This window comes from Alexandromys fortis, unplaced genomic scaffold, assembly GCF_014885135.2.
Source record: "Alexandromys fortis isolate MF-2015 unplaced genomic scaffold, M_Fortis_MF-2015_v1.1 scaffold_76, whole genome shotgun sequence".
NCBI lineage: Eukaryota > Metazoa > Chordata > Mammalia > Rodentia > Cricetidae > Alexandromys > Alexandromys fortis.
In genome coordinates, this window is record NW_026067997.1 from 5,455,275 (window position 1) to 5,483,267 (window position 27,993).

At 36.1% G+C, this 27,993-nt stretch overlaps 1 protein-coding gene across 2 annotated transcripts; it reads right to left on the reverse strand.

Moving 5' to 3' along the window:
* Nucleotides 1-2: 2 nt before the first annotated feature.
* Trim23 (tripartite motif containing 23) lies at nucleotides 3-27,989 on the reverse strand. 2 transcript variants are annotated; one of them, XM_050160446.1, is made up of 11 exons: nucleotides 27,832-27,989; nucleotides 23,216-23,378; nucleotides 18,575-18,696; nucleotides 15,968-16,246; nucleotides 15,260-15,442; nucleotides 13,553-13,768; nucleotides 10,101-10,235; nucleotides 7,276-7,405; nucleotides 6,713-6,823; nucleotides 5,192-5,316; nucleotides 3-1,844 (listed from the first exon to the last, which is right to left on the reverse strand). In XM_050160446.1, the coding sequence occupies exons 1-11, from the start codon at nucleotides 27,910-27,912 to the stop codon at nucleotides 1,665-1,667; spliced, it is 1,725 nt and encodes a 574-aa protein (XP_050016403.1). In that variant the 5' UTR covers nucleotides 27,913-27,989; the 3' UTR covers nucleotides 3-1,664. The 2 variants fall into 2 exon arrangements, with proteins under 2 accessions (XP_050016403.1, XP_050016404.1); XM_050160447.1 differs by lacking the exon at nucleotides 23,216-23,378 and having other exon boundaries at nucleotides 27,832-27,843.
* Between the last annotated feature and the right edge of the window lie 4 nt (nucleotides 27,990-27,993).

Below are 27,993 nucleotides of genomic sequence, written 5' to 3' on the forward strand. Positions count from 1 at the left end.
AATATATCTATATTACAATCATATTTAAGCACAATTTTAAAATTATATTTGGTTATATTTTAAGAATATGAATTACAAAGTTTAACAAAATTAGTAAAATAATAAACTTCATAATTTATAAGAAAATCAAGTTCACTTAGTGTCAGCACATTTTCAGTTACTACAGAAAACAGTTCAAGGTCTCACAAGCAATGCGACATTTTTATTTTTCACAGTTACTAAAATCAAATATTAAATAATTTAGTTACAAAGTATTACGTATACACACAACTACTTGTAACAGCATGACCAGTTACTTTCTTGAAAAACCAAGGACAAAATATTATACTTTTATTTACATATTGCCCGTAATATGTGATGGGCTTTTTCTAATTTAAAAAAAAAAGTACATTTGAAAAAAAATTGAACCAGAACAACGCCACCTAAAAGTTACATCCTATTGTCAGACATCACTGTCTTTGTAACAACTGCAGTACAATTTAAGAATCAACTTCATCCTAAAGTAAGAGCATTAAAAATAAGAAATCTAGCTATTTAAAGAAATCATGCTTCCATAATAAAGAGTATCCTTTACAAAAAAAGAAACCATAAAGAACGCAAAATTTAACTTTCATTCACAACACTGCCATACTAAATGTAAACTTTTTTCAATTGTTTCTTTTCCTATAGATACGTTCTTCCTCTTCACTGAGACCTTGTCCTGAAGAGCCTTCATCCTTTTTATTGTTGCACGAATGTAATTAACTTGGGAGCCATTTAAAGAAATTAGCATTCCCAAAGTTTGAATACCTTTCCCTAAGGTATAGGTAGTTTTCTATTTAGGTCTCTATATGTTCATGTAAAAGTGACTGGCTTTTCATGTGACTTTTAACACTTTACCAACAAAGGAAGCAGTATCACTTAGCCTAAGTAATGTGTTTAACAACTAAAGGACCAACTCTGACCTAGGAAGTAAACCTAGGACCATTCCTAGAAATGGTTCTTGTTAGTAAAGATTAAACAATTTTCAGTTTTACTGGTTTTGGTTTAGTCTAATGATCAGGTTCACTTAGATACTATCTCATTCTCACTGTATTATGCAAAATGCTTTAGGAGAGCTGATAAAACTGTAGAAAATACTGATTTTTCTATAGTTTATACTCCCTAGCATTAATGATACTGCTATACTGAATGTGAAAGTAAAGCAATCCTATTTCTCCCAATACAGCTTCAGTTTTAGTACACAACTGCCCTGTCCACTGCCAAAACTGAATAAAAGGTGGGGTTAAGGAAGCCATACCTCCCTAGGTTCTGTCAGGCACTCCTCTAGCTGTTTTGGTTTTTGTTGTTTTGTTTTTTCACTGAAATAAAGAACCTTCACTTACTTAATCCTTTGTGACTACTCCTCCCCAATATACAGGCCATATATAAACTGAAAATCTCCAGTACCTAATGTACCCTTTAAAAGTCTATATCCAAGAAATTTCTATTTAATCAATGTAATATGGTCATTTAAAATTGTCACAGAATAATTTTTAAAAGCAATGGCATACTTAGTTCTCAGTCCAGAAATCTTATATACACATCTTACATTAACTATCATATTTGAGATGTAGAATTTCTTAGGATACATTACATGCAGAGTAACTTTTAACCATAAGCTTGAAACAACTGCTGCATTAGACTCAAGCAACATCCAACACTCCAGCAGCCACAAGTTGCCGGGACAGCCAGTCCAACCCTTCATAGAGCCCCATACCACTTCGAGCATCACAACCCTGAATATACCAGCTCCTACCACAGCATAGTTTATGGAGACTGAGAAGTTCAGTGATTTCTTCTACTGATAATGCTCCAGCAACATCCTAAAATACATAAAATATAATTTTTATCAGTCCTTCCAAGTGATCATTTTTTTCTCTTATGTTTATATAGAAATATGCTGATAACATATTTTTCAAACACATGATTGATTGATTGATTGACTTTTAGGAAAGGTTTCTCTGTGTAGTCTTGACTTTCTTGGAACTCACTCTGTAAACCAGGCTAGCCTAAAATTCAAAGGTCCATTTACCTCTGCCTGACTGTTGGGATTAAAAGGTGTGTGTGCTATCACTGCCTAGCAGCTGATACCATTCAAATTGAATCCTAAACAAAAACTATATTTATTTTCAGCAATTATTTTGAGATTAATTGAACTTAAGAGTATTGGTTAGAACTGTCTATATATATTAAGGATAATATAATGAAATCAATCACAGCTATGCCTCCTATCTGAAAGACCTAGGTCACCATAAGGCATCAGCCATCTGGCCCCTTCTCACCCAAAAAGGAAAGTACATGTATAACATAAAAATGGTTTATGCAGAAACTATAATATAAAAATTGTATTATTTTCCACCCTTGATCCTTCCCAGGAACAATGAATAGTAGTGATTTCTTGTATATTTTTCCAGAAAGTTTCCATGTACAATCAAAATGCATAAATTTTATGTCTTGCTGGCTTGCATCTTCACAGGAAGGTATTCTTCAATTTAATGTTAGCAACACATGTAGATTATCAATCATAACATAAAAACTGTATCTCTTTGCATGGATAAAGTATAACTTATTTAAAAAGTCCTGCCATTATGAATACATGAAATCATAATATGCTATTATTATAATATGCTGTTATAAACCTGTATCTATTATTAGCCCTCTGTAGCACGATTAACCATAGACAATAATCGGAGTTCAACCTGAAGGTCAGAAAAGCAAAACAGCCAGCCACTGTCTCTTACCTCTACCTCAGTCCAAAATGGCGATCCTGCCTCCAGGAATCCTCAGAATAAGGCTGCCTGTCTTACATTCCTCTCTAGTGCTAGGATTAAAGATGTGCACCACTACCGCCTAGTTTCTATGGCAAGCTAGTGTGGTTACTGGGATTAAAGATGTGTGTCATCACTGCCTGGTCTCTAAGGCTGACCAGGGCAACTATTTCAACTCTCTGATCTTCAGGCAAGCTTTATTCATTAAAATACAAATGAAGCTGGGCGGTGGTGGAGCAAGCCTTTAATCCCAGCACTCAGGAGGCAGAGGCAGGTGGATCTCTGTGAGTTCAAGGCCAGCCTGGTCTACAAGAGCTAGTTCCAGGACAGGAACCAAAAGCTACAGAGAAACCCTGTCTCGAAAATCCAAAAATAAATAAATAAATAAATAAATAAATAAATAAATAAATAAAACAAATGAAATATCACTACAGCCCTCTCCATTCATGGATTCAACTAACTAAATTTTTTCAGATTTTATTATATGCCCATTCTGAACATTCCTTGCTCCTACTCATAAGCAACAACCAGTAAAACATTTCCTTACAGAACATGCAGACTTGTACTTGTTATTACTCTCTAAACAATGAAGGCTAACATACCATTACATACCATTTACATCTCACTAAGTCTTGTAAGTAACCTACAGACAATTTCAGGTATTTAGGAGAATGTGTGAATTATACACAAATACTAATTATAAAAAGAACTTAAACATCCAAAGGCTTTGTGGTATCTGTAAAAGGTCCTAGACCCAATCCTCTGTGAATCATAAGGGACAACTGTGTACTCACACAGATATATAAGTTAAGTTTATCTATATTTACAAAATTATCTTCAATAACATGATATACTACTATAGACCCTGAGAGTAAAGAGGTATATGCATCTAAAATCTGAACAGATGTTGCCGTTGTCTTAAATAAATTGTTTAATAAGCATGCCAGCAGTGTATGACTCTAAGGATTCTTGATAGTTCATCTTCAGCAACATCACAAGCATCTTATCTGCATGTTTACTGGTCAAGTAAGGAATGATGTTTCAGTTCTTGCCTAGTTTGCCTGTTCTTGTTAATTTAGTGAGACCAAAGTTCTTTACTCTTCATTCTACTTCCCCTCCTGTGGCATCTACTATATTCAACTTTACTTCAGTCAAAGAATGGCTCCATGGTTAAAAGCATTGCCTGCTATTCCAGAAGACCTGGGTTTTATTCCCAGTACTCAATTGTTCTAACAACTATGTGGCTTTTGGCTTACAAATGTCTATTATCTCCAGTTTCAGGGTCTCTGACACCCCTCTTCTGACCTCTGTGGGCACCAGGCATACACATGCACAAACATACATGTAGAGTAAGTACCCATACACAAAACTTGAAATTAAAAACCCAAGCACTACTTCCCTTAAAAGCATTCTCCCCCTCCTGTGAAGCTTAGGTTCAACATTTAAGAACCTAGCCTTTCCCACCTACTCCTCCATCTTTTCCATTCAGCCACAATTCTAACTGTACCCTATAAAAGTCCTCTAATCTCCACCTTTCTATTCCTCTATTCAAGGTATTACATGTATTACATGTCCTACTTTTACTAACTGGCTATGGTTTTTTTCTACATTTTTTTTCTACCCTCAATATTAGTCTTAAAATTTTGGTATGTGTTATCATATACTAATAAACCCAAAAAGTGGATTATCTTTTCTTTTGAATAAAATCTTAACTTTTTCATCTAGCCCTGTAAGGCCTTTACAGCATGACCAAATAGATCTATTAATCTAGGTTTTCTTCATCTTCTACCTGAATGTCACATGTAAATTAGTATGATGCTCCTTAAAAATACCCATGCTATTTTCTCTTCCGTACTATTTCCTTCACCCAAAGACATCTATAAATTCATCATATCACAATTTTAATTCCAATCTTCTAACCCAATCCCCCCACCATATCCATTTGAGGGATCAAAACCAGGGCCATGCATATACTGCATGAGAGCACTACAAATCAGCTAAAACCCCAGCCTTTATTTTCTTGAGGCAGGGTCAAGCTATGTAGCTCATGCTAGCTTTGGGATTTCTATATAGGCCAGGACAGATCCTTCTGATCTTGCTCCCTAAATACTACATTTAGATCCTTTAAGATACCACTTCATTTAGAATAGCTCTGCCTCCTTACTGAAATTACTTCTCAGTTTATCTTCATTAGAATATAACACATCATATACATACACAAGAATGCACTACCTGCATCAATTACTTGATTAGTGTGGTTGTGATACCAAAGTAACACTTCCACAGCAGAAATTTTAGTTAATGAATTGACTCTTGGAAATTTTCTCAAATGACTTATGACTGAAGCATAGGCTATAAAAAGCTACTAAAGTAGTGAATGTTATGATATAAAAATCCATTACCTGTTTGTTGGCAAAAATCAGCAGCAAAGCATCTCGGAGTTCTTTTTCTGTTAACAACTTTGCAAGTTCACTGTGTGCTTCACTGATTCTGTCTCTATGACTGCTATCAACAACAAATACAACAGCTACCAAAATACACAAAAATAATCAAGTTATTCGTTAAATTAACATAGTACTATTCACTATTAGATAGTAATAATTTAATAACATAAATTAGTCTAGCTAAAATTTTTTACCATCTATTTTCATTTAAAGGCTGCCTATTTAATAGCAGGACTTAATTAATGATGATCTTGAGTAGTTTACATAACTTCACAGGTTTACTTTCTTCTCTGATAGGATTTATAAAACTATTAAATACAAATTCCTCTCTGTCTGTCTGTCTCTCTCTCTCATGAAAATGTGCTTAAAAGCTATCTTGAGGCTACCTGTTCTTTGAAAACTCCCTTTACAAAGAGTCTTACATAAGCAGAGGAGAACTATTTAGGTGGAGGAAGATCAGGAGAAGGAAGGAGGATAGTATGATGACACATACATATGAAAATACAATAATGAAACTCATTACTTTGCATGGTAACTTAGAAAGGTTAAACACGTACATACATACATACGTACACACACACACACACACAAAGCCTTGATGTTCTGGCGCACACCTTTTATCTCACAACTCAGGAGGAAGAGGAAGAAAGATCTTTATGAGTCTGAGTGCAGCCTAGTCTATATAACAAGTTCCAGGCCAGGTAAGACTACATGGTGAGACAGTTTCAAAAACTTAAAAAAAAAAATTGATATAATCTTTAAAATCTAAGATACCACCATGATTATATAAAAGTTTCCTTCTCCTTCAATAAGGTATCACCATGATTATCTCTCTAGTTTTCTTCTCCTTCAAAATCATGGCTCATACTAACCATAATCTCAAAATTTCCAGGGTAAAAATAATTAGTCTAACATTTAAATGGGAATAGGATGATGACATAAAAAATAGGTGTATTAGTATACTTGATGGGCGCTGCACAAAGTGTAGAATGGAGCCAAGTGTGACAAAGGCTAGATGAAATGCTGGAATATGTGCCATTTGGTCCAGAGAAAACGCTGATGGGTTCCTCCAGGAACACACTGATTATAAATCAGGGAGTAATGCTGTTGAGCAATAACAGTAAGCTAAATGTTGACCTCAGAATACATATATGTGCCACAAACACAACTTCATGTTACTTTATTGTCAGTAATCGTACCCATAAGAATACTGATTCAACTTTAATAACAACCAAGAGGAGGTAAGCATGTTTTTTATTCTACAAAAATGGCCTTTCATGAGTAAACTAAATGTACATATCCCAGTTTCACCATTACTTTGAAAATTTAAATAAAATGCATTCACATTACACCCTCCACCATCCTTCCCACTCAGATTCCACTATTATTCTTCTAAGTAACAGTTTTGCTAGTTAAATCAGAGGACTAAAATTCATCTTAAGAATTTTTTTAAGTTAGAATGTCATTTTTGACTCATACCTTGTGTATTGAGGTAATAATGTTTCCACAATGGTCTTAATTTGTGCTTTCCACCAACATCCCAAATGGTAAACTTCAAATTTTTGTATTCCACAGTTTCCACATTAAAACCTGTTTTGTCAAAACATTACTTTTATATTGTACTTATATTTAACAATGAATGACACATCAAACAAAAGCAAATCCCTGTTTATATTTTTGAGATAGCCATCGTCTGCTATAGCAATAGCTACTGAAGCCAAACCAACTTTGGGAAATGTCTACCTTTAATGCTAGACCTCTACAGTTTCACCAGTCCTCAGGACCTGGAGTCCATACACCTACCAGCTCTGTACCACTGCTACCTCCTCATTCCTACTGTCAGTCAGATTCTGTAAGCTTTTATTCCACCCAACTGCCCCATCAACATTTAGTCCTCTGCAATGTCACCATGCATATCTCAGCCCCCACAACCATGATCTCATTGTTTGTGTCTTAGAGCCAGGAAAGGGAACCTGTATAACAATATCACACTCAGAATTCAGCTAGCTACAAGCTAGTTGGCTGTCAGTATTCAAACTTACCAATTGTTGGAATAGGCTGCATGAACTCATCTTGTTTTAATTTGAATAAAATAGTAGTTTTTCCAGCACCATCTAATCCTAATGTAACTACTCGGATTTCCATTTTGGGTCCAATATGAACTCTGTTGTCCTGCAGTTTTGGAAAAACTGAAGTCAGAATAAGACAATATTCATGCTTTTTGTTTTCTGTTTGTTTTTTAACCATGTTGAGTGACAGACCTTATCTGTCTAATCTCCAGGTGCATGCACACACAATATATGCACACACATGTAAATATTACACAGAAATTTAATACCTAAAAAAGTGATAATTAAGAATAAAGACCACCATTAAATTTCAAGAAATATTTGTTAAAAATATAATATTGGTATATATTTTCCCAGATGTATTCCACATTGGATAAGAAGCATAAAAAATTTACTTTTCTTTTTTTGTTTATTTTTCTAGTGCTAGAAAACAACTCAGGGCCTCATCCTGTAACAAAAAAAACAATCAATATATCCCAACTCTCCAAACATGCTTTTGAAAACAGTATTATACAAGTAATACAACTATTATTTTTCATTTGCCATATGTTATGGAAAGCTTTCACTTTAATATATACTGGCAAAACTATTTTGATAATTTATCATCTGTGGACCACGATTTAACTGACCTGTTAATTTTAGATCATTTCTGATTTTTTGATTTTTATAAAGAATTATGAAATGAACATACATACATATACATATTCCTAACTTCTCTCTACTATAAAAATGAGACTAAATAGTAAGCATTTACTAGACTACGTTTTAAATTTATATAAAACTTTGTACAATACTTCCTGACAGTTAAGTACTATTTGTTATTAGAAATTATTGTTTTGCAGCTGGGCAGTGGTGGTGTGCGCCTTTAATCCCAGTACTCAGAAGGCAGAGACAAGTGGATCTGTAAGTTTGAGGCCAGTCTGATCAGAGCAAGTTCCAGGCCAGTGAGGGCTGCACAGAGAGACCCTGTCTTGAAAACAAACAAGCAAAAACAAGAAACTATTGTTTTCCTCCTTTTTTAGAGTACTATTTTAACTTCCTTTTTTTTTTAATATGTCACTTATTTTTATTTTATGTTCATTAGTGTTTTGCCTGCATGTATGTCTGTGTGAGGGTGTCAGTTCCCAGGAACTGGAAATATAGACAGGTGTGAGCTACCAGGTGAGAGATGGGAACTGAACCTAGATCCTCTTAAGAGCAACCCAATGTTAACTGCTGAGCCATCTCTCCAGTCCACAGAATACTATTTTTCTTGACTTTCATGATTCAAAATTTTACTGGCTTTTAATACCCTTTTTATAATATTATTTTCTTTTCAAATGTTAATATATTTAGAAACTTATGAGATATTCCTTTTCATTCTACTTAAGTTCAATTGTTCCATAAGTATCAACTTAATATATATGTGGGCTCCAAAATATGAAATGTAGTTCAATACTACATCTCAAAAATAAAATTACATAAGGATAAAAATCAAGTTCTGAGAACCCCAGATACTAGCTGAGAAGCTATAGCAATCAGTAGAAAATCAAGAAGAGAACTGCGGCAGGAACTGGTGGAGCCTTTTAATAGCATGGATAAGGTGTATTTTGATCTCTAGTACTGCAAATAAAAAATAAATTAAGTTGAGGCATTCTTAGTGTCCATCACTGTTCTTTCCTTACCAAACATAAGAAGATATAAACTAGAACATTATAAAATACGAGTAACTGTTTATGGTGTGGAAGACAGAAATGAATCACTGTGACATCCTGTCCTCCAGACTAGCTCCAGGTTCAGAAGAGACCCTGTCTCCAAAGAACAAAGCAAAGAAACATAAAACAAGGCACCCAACATCTTCCTCTGACTTCTGCACATACTGGTACACGTGCACATGCACAGACTGTCACACCAAACATAAACAGGTAAGATAATAAGTCTTATATTACATATTTTGGACATAATTAGATCATGGTACTTAGAACTGTTATCTAAAAAGGTAAAAACAGTCATATATCTTGTTATGGGGTGATTTTAGGGTGCACACTTGAAGAAAAGAAAGGCATTCCACTTTTAAAAGTGGCAAAAGTACATAAAAATTTTTCTATAATTTTGAGGAGTAAAACTAAGAAAAACTCTAAATGGTTTTGTATAGTGAACAGAGTGAAAAGAGTTAGGGGACAGGGGTAGAAGTCTTTACTGAATGAATTGTACACTGCAGATTTGACTTTCAACTATGTAAACATTTTGAATAATTATATAAAAAATAATTTTAACTGTTGCTAAAAATAGCAAACAACAAAGAGTTCAAACACAACCCATTATAAAAACAAACAAATACTTCAACCACATATAGGTCTTCTTTGGAGTCTCTCTCTCTCTCAAAACAAAAACAATTAAAAATTTGACTGGAAGTCAAGCATGATGGTGCATACCCGTAATACCAGCAACTGGGGAGTAAAGAAAGGAGGTTCAGACTAACCTCAGCTACACAGAAAATTCAAGGCCACCTCCTATGTGATACTGCCTCAAAAAAAAATTATTGTTACTTCGGAAAAAAACTGAGAAATCTGAATATTAGCTGGATAACTGATAATAAGTATTAAAAATATAAAATTACTAAATGTTTTGGGTAGAGTTCCATTTAAACTGGAAAATAACAGAGATTAAATCTCACTTGTTTCTATTTCCCACTGATTAAAGTTTTCATTGAAATTTTACAACTCATGAATTTCCTAGTGTTCTCTTTAAGTTGATTTACATTTCATGCTACTTACACTCTGTAGGAAGCACAGGTAAAAACAAGTGCAGTACATCACCTTTGTAAAAGTGACTGGGATACTGGCATCCAACTGAATGTGATCTGCAACTTCTGTAAACTGCTGCTGCTGTTTCTGCAGGGTTTCTAACAATCTTGTAATTTCTTGTTTTGCCAAGACAACTCTGCAGTCATCCTAGAAAACAAGATGGTATTTTCCATAAAGTTTTTCCATTTTTAAAAATGGAGACTTCATCAACTTTCAATAAAGACCATTTAACATTACAGTATAAAAAGTAAATTTTAGAAGCTAAGGAGCCACAGTTCAGTTGATGAAGGGCTTTCCTCACAAGCATGAGAACTTTGAATTCAATCCCCACCCAGCACCTATGTAAAAAGCCAGTACAGTGGTACTTGCTTGCAGTGCTGAAGAGGGGTAAGGTACACTACATTCGTAAACTTGTGTTGTTTGAGCTCACTGAGAAGCTGGCTCAGGAACTTCAAAGCCAAGTCTGCTTATGTTAAGTGTCCTCAAAACCCCTTGTCTGGTTATGGGATGGCACCTTAACTCCATGACAAGAAAGAGGACAGCAAATGAGATCAAGAGTAAAAACATCATCTCTTAGGTTTCTATTGCTAAGATAAAACAGCATAATCAAAAGAAACTTAGGGAGAGTTCATTTCAGCTTACAGTTTCACATCACAGTTCATTCCCAAGGGAAGTCAGGGCAGGAACTCAAATAGGGCAGGAGCCTGGAAGCAAGAACGGATGAAGAGGCCATAGAGGAGTCCTGCTTTACTGGCTTGCTCTCCATGACTTGTTCCATCTGTTTTCTTTAGCACCCAGGACCACCAATCACTACGAGGTTGCCCAGCGGTCAATCAAATAGGGACATTTCGTCAATTGCCATTCCCTCTTCCAAAATCACTGTAGGCTGTGTCAACTTGATATAAAACTTTGTCCTTAGAAATAGCTACAAGATAGATCATTCCAAACATGTTACTATTGTTTGTTTATCCCACGACATAAAAGTGCCTACAGTCAGAAAGAGAAGTATGAAGTTCTGCCACAGAAAGTTCGTCCATGGAAAGCTCAACTGGGAACTCCAGCTGGCTCCCTCAACTTCTCCAGCTGATTTCTGTTGGATATTGTGAGCACTTGTTTTGATAATGTTATCTGTACCTGTGGCTATTCTTTTATTTGGAAGCCTCACCCAAGGCCCTGCTCTGCCTGGAAGTCCATCAAGAACTGCAGCCGGCTGTCTTAATGGGCCTTCCCTAGTCAGTTTCTGCTAAATATGATAAGTTCCCAGTTTGACTGTGCTATGTTTCTTCTGTTATTTTTTTCTGAAAATGTCATCTGAGGGACAATCTGCTCTGCCAGAGACTCTAGCTGGTTGCCTTAGAGACGTTTGCCCAGCCAGTTTCTACTGGATGCTTTGAGCAACCAATTTGATGTTTTCCTTTCTCTCCCTCTCCCTCCCTCCCTCTCTCCCTCTCCCTCCCTCCCTCTCTCCCTTCCTTTTTCTCTCTCTCTCTCACCTATCTTTCTATATAAATCTATCATCCATCGCCTATCTATCATCTATCACTTACTATTTATTCTTTAATTTGGCTTGATAGACACTTCACTCATTCAAAACTGAAAGTATGGCTGTTGTAAATAATTTTCAGAAGTCATAGAGAGGAGGATCCCTAAGGTTCAGGAAGACCATATGTAACAGGAGGTATACCACACTCCTCAGAACACTTGAGAGCATCCTTTGCCTTCATGTGTATGTACATCTGGACATACACAAACATACTTTCACAATACAGGTGTATGTGCACACATGCAACATACATACATAAACTCTTCTGTTATTACTTTTAAGGCAGGGTCTCACTATATAGCTCTAGCTGGTCTAGAATTCACTTTGTAGACTAGGCCAGACTTAACTCACAGAAATCAACCTGACTATGCTTCCCTAGTGCTAAGACAAAGGAATGTATCAACACACCCAGCTATATAAACTTTTTTGAATTTTCCATTTTTATTTGTATACATCTGTTAATAACTTCACATCTAGAACTTAGCATCAACATGACCAAGAATTAAATAACAAATACTGAAGTGGGGGAAAATGAAAAAGAAAATTACATGTGCATAAGTGTTTTGCCTGCATATTTGTCTATGTATCACATGTGTGCAGTGCCCATGGAAATGTAAGAAACCTGTAAGAAAGACCCCACAAATTTTTCAAAAATTCCATATCCTTCTAAGAGGGCTGATAGTCACAGGAACACCAAGCCAAGAGTAACCTACCTTCCAGCTTCCCTCTCTTGCTCTCTATTAAAAGTGCCCAGGATGAAGCTAGGAGACAATACAGATACTTACACACTTCTAACTTCAGTATCAATAGTAGATTTTAGAAGAGTAAGACAAGAATTAAAAGACACTATAAATGGCATGTACATTATCATAGAAATTTTGGTCATGAACTTGATATAAATAGAAAAAGGAGACCTCAACTGAAGAATTGCTTCCATTAGCTTGGGCCATGGGCATGTCCATGGGGCATTTTCTTGATTGCTACCTCACATTGGAGGGCCCAGTCCACAGTGGATGGCTACCACTGGGCAGGTAGGTCTGGACTATATAAGAAAGGTAGCTGAACAAGCCAAGGAGAGCAACCCATTAAGAAGCATTCCTCCACAGTGTCTGCTTCAATTCCTGTCTGCACCTTCCTACCTTTGTTTCCCTCATTGATGGACTGTTACCTGTAAGACAAATAAATCCTTCCTGCCCCAAGATGGTTTCTGTCAGCATTTTACATAGCAACAAAGAACAAGGACATGCATCAACTTTTACAAGTCAATATGACAAGAGCTCAACAGCAAACAAAACTAATAATGAGCTCGTAGGCTGGTCTCACTCTAAGTATAATGAGACATGTAAGAGAAAAATCTCAACACTGGTAAAAGTTGCAAACTATCATTTGAAATCAGCATAATTATTAGAAGCACATCAGTAAAGATAAGATAGGCTATAGCTTTTCAAAAACTCCTAGGGCAATAATTACCCCTATACCTCCCACTTGTGACATTTTTGCTCAAACAACCTTGAATCCCACTTATTTTTAAAAAAGGAAATCATCTCCAAACTGAGTGATGGATTAAAGCTTCCAAGAGTAACATCTGAGTTACACCTTAAAGAAGGAAGATCTCCACTGAAAGAAAAGAATACATCAAAAGACAGAATATGTATGATAAAGAAATGGGCTTGGCATGGTTGAAAAAAAATGACATTACAGGGATCTAGAATCGAAGGTTTTATGACAGGAACAGCAGATGAATAGGAAGACACTAATATGGTTAAGTGAAACAATTTGAAGTTAGAGACCATGTCCTAAGAGTAATGTTAACACATGCAGTCAAACCCAGTCACTAAAGAAATGAAAGAGTAAAGCGTATCTCTGATTAACTGTATACTTAACATTAAAAGTATAGCCTAGCTACATTTGAATTACCTACCTGCTGTAAAGTCTTTTCACAATGGAGACAGGCTGTTGAAACCTGGGACAAGAGAATAGTCATATCCTCTTGTTGCTGCCTGAGCCAAATGAGCTTTTCTCTCACATGGGCATCAACAACACTTAGAGCCATTTCTTCTTGACGACAAAGAGTTTCATGTAAATCAGAAAAATAAGCTCGGACACATGATCGGGCATTCTCTGCAGTACCTGGGACCTATGAAGACAAAAGTAAAATTTAAACAATTAAAACCTTAAATACTTTATATGTAAAGTACGAAAATTTAAATATCATCTTCGCCCTTAGAGATTTTAATCTGTCCATTACACCTTTTCCTGTAACCATGTATGAACTTTGAAGTTTAACTGTTAATAAATTATACCTGAAACAAATTGGAACCTAATCTCCAGTTTACCCATCTCCAAACCTAATTTCAGTAAATAGAAACTTCATCAGGTGATTGAAGTTTTAAAAAAATGTGAAGAAAAGGGTCTGGAGAGATGGCTCAGTGGTTAAGAGCACTGATTGTTCTTTAAGAGATCCTGAGTTCAATTCCTGGAAACCACATGGTGGCTCACAACCACCTGTAATAAGATCTGGTGCCAAATTCTGGCCTGCGGAGACACATGCAAGCAGAACATTGTATACATAGTAAATAAATAAATCTTCAGAGAGAGAGATCCAGAGAGTAGTTTAAAGAATTAAAAAAAAATGAAGAAAGGAGGAAGGAAGAGGGAGGGAGAGAAGAAAGGGAGAGAGATGGACGTCTCTTTCATATTCCATAACTGCTGACTTCAATATAGTTACGGAACTAGTCAGGCTTTACTGCCACCACCTCCAGCAAACTGATCCACACAATATAATTTCCCATCTGATTATGGTAAACAGTCTTCTAACTTCTCTTAACTTCCTGACCAAACTACCCACCAATCACTATTGACAACTAATTGCCAAGTTAACTATTCTTTAGAATCTCAAATTCATGCTCTTTTTATTGCTACTCCAGTATTACAGGACACAAACATGTCTAAACTAGATGATTCCAACAGTGTCTTAATAGATCTTCCTACTTTCAGTGCTACTGTTCTTCCAACCCACTTCTATATTTATCAGTAACATTCTTAATGTAAATGTAGTTATTTCATTCCTATGTCAATAGTTTAATGGCTCATATTGCTCTTAACCTGAAGTTCTAAATTCCTCAGCACAACTATTAGATTATGGAATGATTTAGTCTTTAATCCTTCAATTTTTCTTCTTCTCCAACCCAACACAGAGCTCCAAACAAAGTGAATTTCTTTAAGAACCTACAATTAATCCTTCAGCCCTTACTTACAATCCCTTATGTGCATTCTTCCCTTCGTGGGATAACTTACACCTGACCCACTCTTCTTTCTGACTGAATTCCTTCAAATCTCAGTTTAAACATCACTTATAGGAAGCCTTCCATGAACTATATGAAGTGTTATACATCTTATTTACTACCAAGTATACTGTACTTCCTTCCCACAACAAAAAATAATTATCAAATCTGAAACTCTCTTATAGGACAGAAAATAAATTCCACGAAGCCAAAACATTTTCAAAACTTTATGTTCACCATCCAGTACAGTGCTAGCACACTGTAATTGTGCAATAATTATTAGAAGGTGCAAAAAAGAGAATGAAGAGGTTAAAAAGACAAAAAGGTTAGAAAAGAATACATACATGTTCTGTGTGAGCCATTCCAATTCCATCTTCCACTATTTGTTCTCCTCCTTCAATGTGCTGAACAATTCCAACTAGTTTCCTGGAATAATCTGAGATTTCTTCAGTGAAGGTCCGTATGCAGTGAGCCATATCTAAAATTGAGGCTCGGATCTGGTTAGCTTCTGGTTCCAGTACTGAATGCTAAAAATACAATACAATTACAGGGAAGAATTCATAGTGGTGAGTGATGTCTACTGATTTACAAAAACTACTTAAGTCTCTTTTAATATAAATGAACATCAGCCACAAGAGGTTTTTGTAACGTACAACATTAGAAGACAAAAAAAATACTAATTTATTTTCACTCCTTCTTAAGAGAGCTATATTATGAAGAAATAAATCAGAAGTTGAAAGTACATGAACTGTTTTACAAGAAACCAAGAGATCGCCCAAAATTATATGAGTTATCAATAGATATAAATATTATCAAAGAAGTACAGTATTATAAGTGCATGCACACAAATGAGACTTCTTGTCTCATGTTTGAAATAATCATGAAGTCACTCTGAAATTATACTATTCAGAAACTAAAATCCTCAATTATTTTTCCATGCTAGAGACCAACTCATTAATCTCTTTACTTTCATCAGTTCTGAATACATATCAGGTCAATGAAAGCAAATGGTAGGCTGGTAAAATAGTCATCCAACTGAATTAAGTTCATACCTTGTGACCTTGGTGCTTTCCATACTCTTTGCAGACACAGCACATGAGTGGGCTAGTTTGACAACCTTCTTCCAAGCAAACAAACTCAATGGCATGCACCTGGTGCTGAGAGCACATGGTTTTCTCATGAGGTTTTTCAGCTAGAGGCACTCGCCTATGCTTTGCTAATGTCTTTGTAGAATGAGTAACTTGAGAACACTCTGAGCACAAGTGAGTTGCACACACAGTGCAATATACAGATGCAACGTGAGCTTCATCTTCATCACACCGTATGATGCTCTGATAAACAAAAAATTAATACCTTAAAACTGAAACCACTCATTAAAACATGAAAAATTTTGAACTAAAAAAACCCCACAATCTTTTCTATTTAACTTTACCAGGCTCATATATGATGATCAAAAAAGGAAATTTCTTAAGTCAATCATTCCAAATAGAAACAAAGAACTAAGGAATTAAACAAAAGAAAACCAAAGTAAGCAAAGCAAAATGGTGGCTCAAAATAAGTGGCTTCTAGAGCCAGAAGAAGTTCTGGAAACTTTAATCTTGTGATACAACCAAACACATTACAGAACAGAAGGAAGAAACAGAAAACAACCAGCTGCAGCTTAAGAACTAGTCAGCTAAGTACAATTTAGTTGGTCACAAGGATTTCCTTAACCAAAGTTCAGCTTGTCCATTAACTAAACTATGCTTAAACTCAATATTGGTTTAGTCTGCTGCACCCAGTACATAAATCAATGGCATACATGGTATAAAGGCCATGTGTTACCTACCTATCTAAAAAACTTTTTTTTTTTTTTTTTTTTTTTAGAAAAGTAAGAGGCTATCTCTGAGACTACTTATCAACATGGGTTATGATTCTGGGGCAAAAAAAAATTATTCTCATAAATAGTATCTTTCCCCCCAGTGCCAAGAATTGAACCAGAACCTTATAAATGCCAGGCAGATGCTATGCCATAGAGCTACATACAAAAACATCTCATAGACTCAGTTAGTGCAAAGATCTCTTCCATCCAATTTTAAAAAGAAATAGAACCACAGGAACATTACTAATTTCTTAGAAAGACTTAAATTCCCACTGCTTTAGTTACCTGTTATAAGAAGGTATAAAGAGAAAATCATCACTATGCTGTACAAATAATCTCATACTAAGGTATGGAATTAACTGTGGAGACTTCAAAAACAAAAGACACCCTTGGCTCAAAATGGAAAATTCTGATCTCAAAAAATTTTTGTGAGCTGAATTGTGTGTGTGTGTGCGTGTATTTTTTTTCCAAATATACACAAGTACTTTCCAACAGCTCTGCAGGGGAATAGATTACGATCAAGACTGAAAACCACATATTTAGAAGTATTATCAGCTGCTAAATATTACTTCCAGTTTTTCAAGTATCAAAAAGCATTTCTTATGTCTGTTTGTGGTCCTGGGGCTCAAATACAGGAATTCATCCATGGTAAGCAAGTATTCTGCATAGAACCATACCAAATCTTTATAAAAATGCACTGGAAGTGTATAAAAATAACCTTTCAGATAATGAAAATGGCTTTGAAAACTTCTGTATGATATTAAAAGGCTGTAATTAGCAAAGGAGACATTTAGTGTATTTTTCCAGAAATAAAAACTAGGTAGTAGACAAATGATACCATTTACTGTCAAATTAAATTTAAAAATGACCCAAAGATTGAAACTATTTATTTTGCAATACTGAAAATATGTATTTGTATCATAATATATTCATGCCTTCTATTTTCTAGGCCTTACAAATGATTTATAAGGTCAACAGTATATAATTCTCATGTTTTTAAAATAAAGGTAAAAGATATATGAAAAAACTGTAATAGTTTTATAAATGAGAGCACTTCAATTAGAAAATTATTTTTCTAATTCATTTTAATAGAAAGAAAGTCAAAGGGAAGCCGCAATCAATCTATTGCGTTTTTTCCTCTTGAACCAAATATGCAGTTTTTGAAGTCCATAACTAACACCACTCAGAGTTATTAATGCAAATATCCTTCCATACAGAAATCTATCATTTGTTAAGTAAGCTATGCAGACAACTCTTGAAATGCTAATAAAGTGTTTTCACATTGTTAATGGATTGTTTTGGAAATATTTACCAGGCATCTGCCTGTCAGGATAAAGTGCATAAAACATATTGTTTTGAAAATATTTAATATTAGCAAGCGCCTCAGATTCCATTTAAATTGGTTCACATCTAAACTGAAAGGCCTCTCATAAAGTTGGTCTATCTTTTCTTGTATTTTGCTATTGAGGTTTTGCTTTTCATTTTCTATCCTAATATATATTAAACATTTCTCTCATTCTCTGAAAATCTTCTATCTTAAAACTTTCCTTAGAAATAACTGAATTATGATAAGGAAAGAATTTACTCATAAAGAAGATTAGACACAGAACTTCAAAAAATTTCAGTTTGTTTTACTTTTGAGGACAGTACTGACTTTGGAACTGTAATGTAGTAACAAGCTGTGTTTCTAAAAACTCAAAGATAAAGCAAACAAGGTAATATTGTGCTAATATTGGAAAATATTTTAGGATAAAAAAATTCATCTTACAATAAATATTTCAACTAGTCCCATCAGTACCTCTCCAGATATCCCAATGGCTTCCTCAGCAGATCCATACTGACCAATATGCCCATTCTGCAAACGCTCTAAAAGTTCCAGTAAAGCAAAGTTTTTTTTCAGTCCCCAAACACCTGAATCTCCTAGGAAAAACATGAAAACAAAAGTAAATGTAACAAATTGGAATTTTAATAAATTTACCTCATACTTTAAGAGTAATTTCTTGGTTTTGTATTTTTATTTTTTTCCCCAAGACAGGGTTTCACTGTTAGATCTGGTCATTCTAGAACTCGTTCTATAGACCAGGCTGGCCTTGAACTCACAAAGATCAGACTGCCTCTGCCTCTAGAAGTTTGGAGCTAAAGGTGTGCACCACCATGCCCAGTAAGAGTATTTCTAACACACAGTTCAGTCATTAGTTCTGCCTAAAAGTTGTCAAGTGCTTGTTAATATTACCAAAGACCCCTCAGCACAAGTAGATACATACATTACAAATTTTTTCTGGTTCACTTTTACTATATAAACAATAAGTATTTCATCATTTTTCAAATATTTTTATAGCTACATACAATAAGAAATGCATTTTATATCATGATCCAAGCTAACATCTACAGCAGGAAAAATAATGTTTCACACAGTAGGGACTGGGGAGCTAGCTCACTGACTGCAGTGCCTGCTGTCAGGAGTACGGGGAGTTGTGCTGCTGCAAATGCACAGAATGCAGGTGGGGATGGTGACTCACTTATAATTCTAGCATCAAAAGGTAAAGACAGAGAATCTCTGGATCAAACAGTAGCAAGACTAGCAATACTGGACAATTCCCAAAGATTCTCGACATCAACCTTGGTCATCCACATATAGGCAGATACATATGCACAAACACTCACACATATAAACACACAAGTATGAATACAATACACAAAAACATGCGTAGATTTTTTTTAAAAAACTTGACAAACTTTTATAATAGTGTGCAATATACTGCTGTGTTTTACTCTATTTCTTTTTAAAGATATTATAGGGGAAAGGAGTTTAGCTCAATGGCAGAGAATGTGCTTAGCATGTATACGGCCCTGGGCTCAACACACACACACACACACACACACACACACACACACACACACGTCGGAGGACAGGAATAAGCTGTTTACAATAAATTAAATTTATTTCATGACCACACAAAGACCCATCCAAGAAAGAGAATTACAGGCCTATCTCGCTCATGAATATCGACGCAAAAATTCTCAATAAAATACTGGCAAACCGAATCCAAGAACACATTAGAAAAATTATCCATTATGATCAAGTAGGCTTCATCCCAGAGATGCAGGGCTGGTTCAACATAAGCAAATCTATCAATGTAATAAAAATAATTTTAAATTAAAAAGGACACCTCATAGAGGCTCACAACAAAGCAAGAGAATGAGCCCTCTGAGACTAGCCTCCAGAAAGGGTTACATGAGGACAGACAGCTCCTTTCCCCCAAGCGGAGCCCATACGAACACTGCATATTCATGCACACACGTGCAAACACCCACTGCTTTAGAGCCTACAAGTAACAGTCACCTCATTCAGCAGTTAGGATCTGGGGAGTTTCCACAGACAAATGCTGTCTGCTATTACTGCCATCTAGTAAGTGTTTGTTAATAAAATAAAAATGTAAAAAGATAATAGTGACATGGTGTACCAGGCTCTTTTCCTGTTTGTCATCTTTTTCTTTAGAAACAAACCCAAAAACATTTTCTGGTTTCTTAAAACTAGGCTATCTTTACCCTCCTCTTTGGCTTCAGTAGCCTCTTTTCTCAGTTGCCACTACACAGATCACGAAAGCATGCCTTCCTCAGCTTTCCTGTCCCTCTTCGAGGCTTATTCCTTGTTTCCATTTGTCCCATGTATTTTACAAACTGAGGTCAATCTACTTCATTTATATGAGCATTTAAGTATTCAAATCAACCATTTAAAAATACTGCCTGAAAATTTTCCCTAAAATTTAGTCATTATGTAAGGAACACACCAACTCTCAGGAGTACCTAACAATTTCATAACTATAAGAAAATTGTATACTCTTGCTGGTTTATTTAAAACAACACAGATTTTTGTTGTTCCTGCAAATTCTTCAGGTTTATATGTGCTGAGATGTACTGAGAATGAACCACCTCAATGTTGCAGAAAAGATTTACTTCAAATCATCATCAATCTCCTCTTAAAAACTTTCACCTGAAGTTGACAGCTGACACTTTAATCCTGCTCACATTTCGAGAGTTAAATGGAAACCCCAGTCATTCCTAATTGTTAGAGGGTAGGGAAGTAGAATTTACCATAGGGACAGAAAGAGGAAAGCCATTAGTATTGCTCATCAGATGTAACAACTTATTGGACCAAAGAAGAACTCAGATTAGGAACTAGTAAACAACAATAAAAGCAGTTTTCTTCTAGAAGGAGGAATTACAAATGATCATTAATATTTTTCTCAAAATTTTGCAATATATAATGTGTATATATATAGTACCATATATAGTATATACTTGTATGTATAGTGTGTATGTATGTATGTATATATACACACATATATATTATTTCTATGGTACAAATATAAAGAGACTTTAAAAATCTGGAAGCTAGTAATCATACAGACAAATCACTGTTGAAATAGGAGCGGCGGGGCTGCGTCCCCAACACCCCGGCCACTTGGCTAGCTCATGCCCGAAATAACAACACACAAACTGTATTTATTTAAGAACTGCTTGGCTCATGAACTCTAGCCCTTACAGGCTAATTAATTCTCGCACCTGGACTAGCCCATTTCTAATGATGTGTGTAAGCACCCCAAGGTGCGCTTACCGGGAAGAGTCTAGCCTCCGTCCATCCTGGTGTCTCTGCTCCAGAGAGCAGAGTTGTCGAGTCTCTCCGGGAGAGCTGAGCATGGCTTCTCTGCTCCTGAGCTGTCGGCTCTCTCTGGGAGCAGAGCAGAGTCTGACCTCACTTCCTCTTCCGCCCAGCATCCTATTCTGTTTATTCCACCCACCTATGTTCTAAGCTATGAGGCCAAGCAGTTGGTTTATTATAATTAACTAATTACCTTCCTCCATCAAATCACAGTTAAATGTACCCAAGTTATAGTCATTACAATCTTTATTCAAGACAGAGTTGGCGTTGCTAATGTTGGTATGAAAGGAGTTGATTTCAACCTCAGATGTGACTAATTGCTCCCTGTCATAAACTTCTGTTTTTAACACCAGAGTAACAATCCCCACACTGTGGTATTACAGAGAAAGTAGAGGGCTCTTCCAAACAGTAGAAAAAGGTTCTAGCCCTACATTTGTAAAATGTTACCATTTCTACACATCTAGCTATATAAAGAAATGATAATGATACTTTGTCTTACAAAATAAAAAGTCAACTAAATGAACCTTAAAACAGAGACTTCTCTTCCACCACTATTATCTTAAAGTTTATAGTAGGTTAATGTTATCTATCATGATGTTACTAGTGTCTTACACTAGTTTATTGATGAGTAGTAATAATACTTATTTATATGACAGACAGCCAAAACCTTAAAAGGCATGTTAAAGCCATGTTTCTTAGCATTTAAAGCCTAAATATAGAGGCACCCTTGCTTCCTTTTATAGGTGAATAAATTATTTAAATTTTAACATATATCATGACTATATTCATCTTTTATTACATTCATATTTTGTGTGGATGTGTGTACACACATTATAGAAGGGTGCCACAGCACAAGTGTGGAGGTCAGAGATAACCTGCAGAAGTCAGTTCACTCCTTCCACCAGTGTTGGTCTTCAGCAGTGCTAAAGACCAGGAAAAAAAAAATCAGCCTAACAAACTATTTTGGAGAAAATTCTTTTATACCGAACTTATATTAAACTGTAAAATAATTTTTCACACGCTAATGTTTTACCTTCTAGATCTCAGCCAGTGAGATAGATCCTTGGATAAAGGTACTTGCTGCCAAGCCTGATCACGTGATTTGGAAACACACACACACACACACACACACAGAGTGCATGCACACACAAAGATGTAAAAATTTTAAGTTTTAAAATCTGTGAACACTGATTCTGAAGTAGTTTTAGAAGTATACAAGGACCTCGCTGGCATCAAGGCACACACCTTTAATCCCAGGACTGGGAAGCTAAAAGCAGGCAAATCTCTAAATTCAAGGCCAGTCTGGTCTACAAAGCAAGTTCCAGGATAGCCAGGGCTACACAGAGAGAAACCCTGTCTCAAAACAAAATTTAAAAAAAAGAAAGCATGTTGAGACTCAAGTGACTTAATATATATATTTTGACTACTGGCTCATGCATTTTTAAATAAAACAGTTAATGAATTCATGGCTTTAGGCAAAAAATTTAATCTGTGATGAGTACAGTATTATCATTTCTTTGAATAAAGGTAGCATATATTTCTGATACTTCTTAAAGCTCTTAGCACTATATGCTGAATATAAATATAACCACCTCAGATTTCCATTGGTAATTAAGAGTGGTCTAGATAACAGAATCCCACTGACCTTATAGAAACTCAAATTCTGAAAGCTGCTGGAACTAATCTAAAAAGCCAAGTGTAAAGAAACTGTTTCCTGTATAGCTTGTGTTACATGAATAAATTTCTACTTTAAATTCATACGAATGATTTTCCTACCGAGGTCTGTTACTTGTCGATCAAATGGGCAACGGATTGCTCTTCCATGTAGAGGCAACCGAGTAAGACAGTCATGACAGACTGTATGGCCACAAAGAAGGAGGCGAGGGACTTTATCTCCTTGCAAAGAGAAGACATCTTCACAAACCCCACACTCCAGAACCTAGTATTGGAAACAGAAATGTATCTATAAACAGTATTGAAACAATATTTTAATACTTTAGATTGTATTTATTACATTAACAGCATTCTCCCTGCATGTGTGCCTGCACACCAGAGGAGGGCACCAGATCACATTTTAGATGGATGTCAGCCACCATGTGGTTCCTGGGAATTGAATTCCTGACCTCTGGAAGAGCAGCCAGTGCTCTTAACCTCTGAGCCATCTTGCCAGTCCCTATTTTTGATTTTAAAAGAACTGTCCTAGTATACTGAATCAACTTTGTTACTTTATTCCTCCATGGGAAAAAAAAAACAACTAAGTTATAAAACCTTAGTTCACATTTTTATTCATTTCCATTAGAGAAAACTTGCCAAAGTGAAACCTCTTTGAAACACTCGTATGTTGCAAATTGACATAATTAACATAATCTAATCTTCTGAAAACTGAATAGTAACAATTTGTAGTTCTATTGACATCCCCAATCAACAATCATTTCATTTTGCTTTTCTTTCCTTTTTTAAAATTTTTTTGAGATGTATGTTCGTGCATGGATGTAGCAGGAATTCTAACTTATCTTAATAAGTAAAACCTGGAGTCAGATATTAGGAGGTTAAAGATCTCTGACCAACCATATCACTCCTGTCTCCACCTCCCTAGTGCTGAGATTGAAGGCATGGAATCCCATGTGCTGAGACCACCTTGGTGAGAGCTCTGTTTCTCATATAGACTAGATGAATTTCGAATAGCCCAGGGTAGACTTGAACTCACAGTCTGCCTCTGTCTCCTGAGTCCTGGGACTGAAGGTGTGTGTCACCAATGCCTGGCCTCTAGTGGCTTAGCTCTGCACTCTGTTCTTTAGGCAAGCTTTATTTGTCAAAGCACACACACACAAAAATCAGCACATAGGATGTTTTGCCTGCATGTCTGTCCGTGCACCATATTGGAGCAGTGCCCACAGAAGTTAGAAGAGAGTATAGTATCGGATTCTTTGGAACCAGTTACAGATGGTTGTGATCCATCATGTTGGTGCTAAGAATCAATTCTGGATCCTCCAAAAGAGCAGTCAGTGTCCTCAATTGATTAGTCATCTCTCTAAACCCTGTTTTATTTCAAAGAAAGATGACATTTCACTGAACAGCCCTGGATGGAACTCAGTCCAAGATGGCCTCAAAAATACAATGATCCTCCTGCCTCTGCCTCCCAAATGCTAGGATTACAGGATGTACCACTATGTTCAGCTAATACACCGCTGATTTAAAAAAAAAAAATCTAAACCATGTATTGGGGTGACAATTTTCTAAACTATAAAGAACTTGCAGGAAAGTCTCCAAGAAATAGTTAAGTATCTTCTAGACTTCACAAAATAATGCAAAACCCAAATTAGCTGAAAATTAAATTTCAATTTCTTTATTAATTCTTTATTAATAGTAGCTCTTACTGGGAAAATATTTGTCTATCTAGTTATAACTACAGGTATACAATTTACCAAAAAGCAGTAAAAAAAAAAAAAAAAAAACCTGTGAGACTTGGCTCACTCTGACTCTCAGGTCCTTGGGTTAGGATTTTATAAACAATTATAAACTGTAATTATCATAATATTTTCAGTGCTTTTACACTATTGTGTTGTTTTCATTTTAATTACTTTTTTAAAATATTCACAATGAATTAATTATTCCATTGTCTACCAATCAGGACACTAGTCTGGTCCTGTACTCTTACTTCCCTGCCATACCCTGCAGAGCCCTAAGGTCCAAGTGTGTCCCCAGACAGGGCAGTGTTTCTTGACTCTTGCTTTATTCTAATTAATGCTGAGGAAACAACTAAACATTTGCCTTCTGGTTATCTTTTTAAAGTTTTTCTTTTCATTAACCAAAAAATTCCAAAATACCCTATCCTACCTTGGTCTACCCACCTATCACTCTAATTGAAACAACTACATTATCCTGGGACTCTGAATATCTACCCACCTGTCTGACTCAAAGACTTCCATACTTTCACTGACTAACCTGTCTTTCCCTTTTAGAACAAGAGCACAGAACAGTACGCACCAAATAGCAAGCACCTATGTGCTTAGGTAAATAAAATCTAACATAATAAAAAAATTTTAAAGTAATTCAGTCCAGCACCAAGCACACATAAAACAAATTAAAAATAGAAAAGTTAAGAGTAGAAATCTTATTAGACACATCACAATTTTAAACTTGATTCTCCAATACATTTAGACTGAAAAATTGAGATGCAGGATTGGAGAGATGGCTTAGTGGTTAAGAGCACTGGTTGCTCTTCTAGAGGTCCAGTTCAATTCCCAGCATCTAATGGTGGCTCTCAACCACCTATAACCATAGTCCCTTAGGATCCAATGCTCTCTTCTGGTGCGCAGATGTACATGCAGACAAAACACCCTTATACTATGTATTTATTACACATAAATAAATAAATCTTTTTAAAAATTGAGATGCAGATATCTTTTACTGTAATTAAACTGGTAATTCTTATTTGCCTTGAATACTGGTATAGTTCAAAAGAAACAAACATAGTTTCAGAAAAAAAGGAAATAAATTATATTAAGCTAAATATATAAAGAAAACTTTATATTAAGAGTTCAATCTAACTCATTAAAGTGCAAAGAAAAACTACACCAAGAAACTTTTTCAAAAAAGTTGTTAATGTTTTGTATTAATGAAATGCAAGCAGTTGGAGGAAATGCAGGAAAACAATTTCACTAACTGATAGGAAAAAAGTTACTGAGTAATAACAGCATCCATAAAAGCAATTCAGCAGTTTAAGGAATCTACTCTGAACTACCTTCACCCTTGGTGAGATTGTTGTCTCTACTGCCAGGGATCTCAGACTTCTGCACGTCAGGCAAATCCCCAGCCCACGTGTGACAAGATCAAGGTGTTATCCCTTAAATCACCATTTATATCATTAAAGAAATGAAAACAAAGTAAACATATATATACTAAATTGAAAGATAAATTATAGTGCATTCATACTCTAACTGCAGGCCATTAAAGTTCTTACGTATATACACAGAACACTGTATGAGTAGGGTGAAAAGAACGTGCTCAGGAGAATAGATGGCACGATATTTATTGCAATCATGGAAAAAACTTTAAATTCACACAATATTCTGGTAGTCTCCATTTGGCAAACGCATAGTTCAAATGATTATATCTCAACAATAAAATAGGTCTAATAATGAGGACTCCTCTACATTTCAGATCTTTATATCCATCATAGTAATTTGAATTCAATTCAATATACAAAGTTAACTGAATCAACAACCAATAAAAAAGATCACTAATAAATTATTAGCATAAATTTCTCAAAAAAAGAAAAAGACCTGTCTTTAAAAAAAGCTACCATTTAACTAGTTAAAAGAATGTGCAACTGGACTTGGTTCACTGTTATCCATTCAAGTGAACATTAAAACCACTTCAGGGAATTTAAAAACTGCACTGATGGTCAGCACACTCAGAACGGTTACAGATCATCTTCAAAGTTACTCCCTGAGCTACTCACTCTTTTCAGATCTACGTTACAGCAGATGGGAAAACGAGCTTCACGTCCTTCTTCTAAAGAAAAAAGTACTAAATACTAAGTCCTTCTAAAGTAAAAAGTACTTTAGTAAAGGCATTTTGTAAGTATATGGCAGAATCTTCCAAGCTACTGTCAAACCCCAACTATGCTGCTGTTGGAGACTTTTCGCAGGTTTTCACACTGTTCTATTCAAAGGCAAAGGGCGTCTCAAAAATGTAAGTGTAACCCAGAGGGGCACGCCTTTAATCCTAGCACTCCGGAGGTTGAGCAGGAGGATCTCTGTGAGTTCGAGGCCAGCCTGGTCTACAGAGTGAGTTCCAGGTCTGGCTGCACAGTTACTGAGAAACTCTCTCAAAAAACAACACAAAATACGTGAATGATTATAGCAACAAAGCAATATTGAAAAGCAGACTTTTACAGACAACTAGCAAACGCTGGGCCCTCACCACTTGCTGTATTAACCTAAGCCTAGGGTTCCTACCATGTAAAATGCGAATTAACGTCTACCTTTCGGGTCGATAATAGCAAACTGAAACACTGACCACAGATACTTGTCTACTGTAAAGGCTGATTAATGTATCTCCGCCAACTCGAGCCTGCGGAGGTTTCACTAGAAAACAGAAGAGCAGGGGAAAGACCAAGTCAGGTCAACTTCCACAGGCCCACGCGGTGCTTTTCACAGACAGCCCCACGGACGACGTGGACACCTGAGCTAGAAGACCATGCAACTTCAAGCCAGCGGGGCAAGGTCCGCGGCGGGGCAGGGAGGGCTTGTAACGCCCACCGGGGTCGGGTTCCAGAGGCCGCGCATCCCGCCCAGCCAAGCCTGGGCCGGACAGTCGCCATCAGGTCTCCAGGGCGAAGCGAAGGGAGGCCGCTGATGGAGAACGGAGCACGCGAGTTCCCTCACCTTCACTACCGCCGTCCCCCGGCTGCCCTGCCGCCCACTGTCTACTCCGGCTCCGGGTTTGTTTACAGCTAGGGCAGCCATCCTAGAAGGAGCGGCGCCACAGCAGCAGCAGCGCCTTTAACTGAGAGGCGGGGTTGAGCGACCTACCCAGAAGCCTCAGCG

Excerpts from the sequence above, each read along its gene's own strand:
- Trim23 (XM_050160446.1), bottom strand. The coding sequence starts at position 27,912 with ATGGCTGCCCTAGCTGTAAACAAACCCGGAGCCGGAGTAGACAGTGGG. Across the intron at positions 16,247-18,574 it reads CCATTGGGATATCTGGAGAG|AGCATCATACGGTGTGATGA; the intron begins GTACTGATGGGA and ends TTTGTTTATCAG. Across the intron at positions 15,443-15,967 it reads GAAAGCACCAAGGTCACAAG|CATTCAGTACTGGAACCAGA; the intron begins GTATGAACTTAA and ends TTGTATTTTTAG.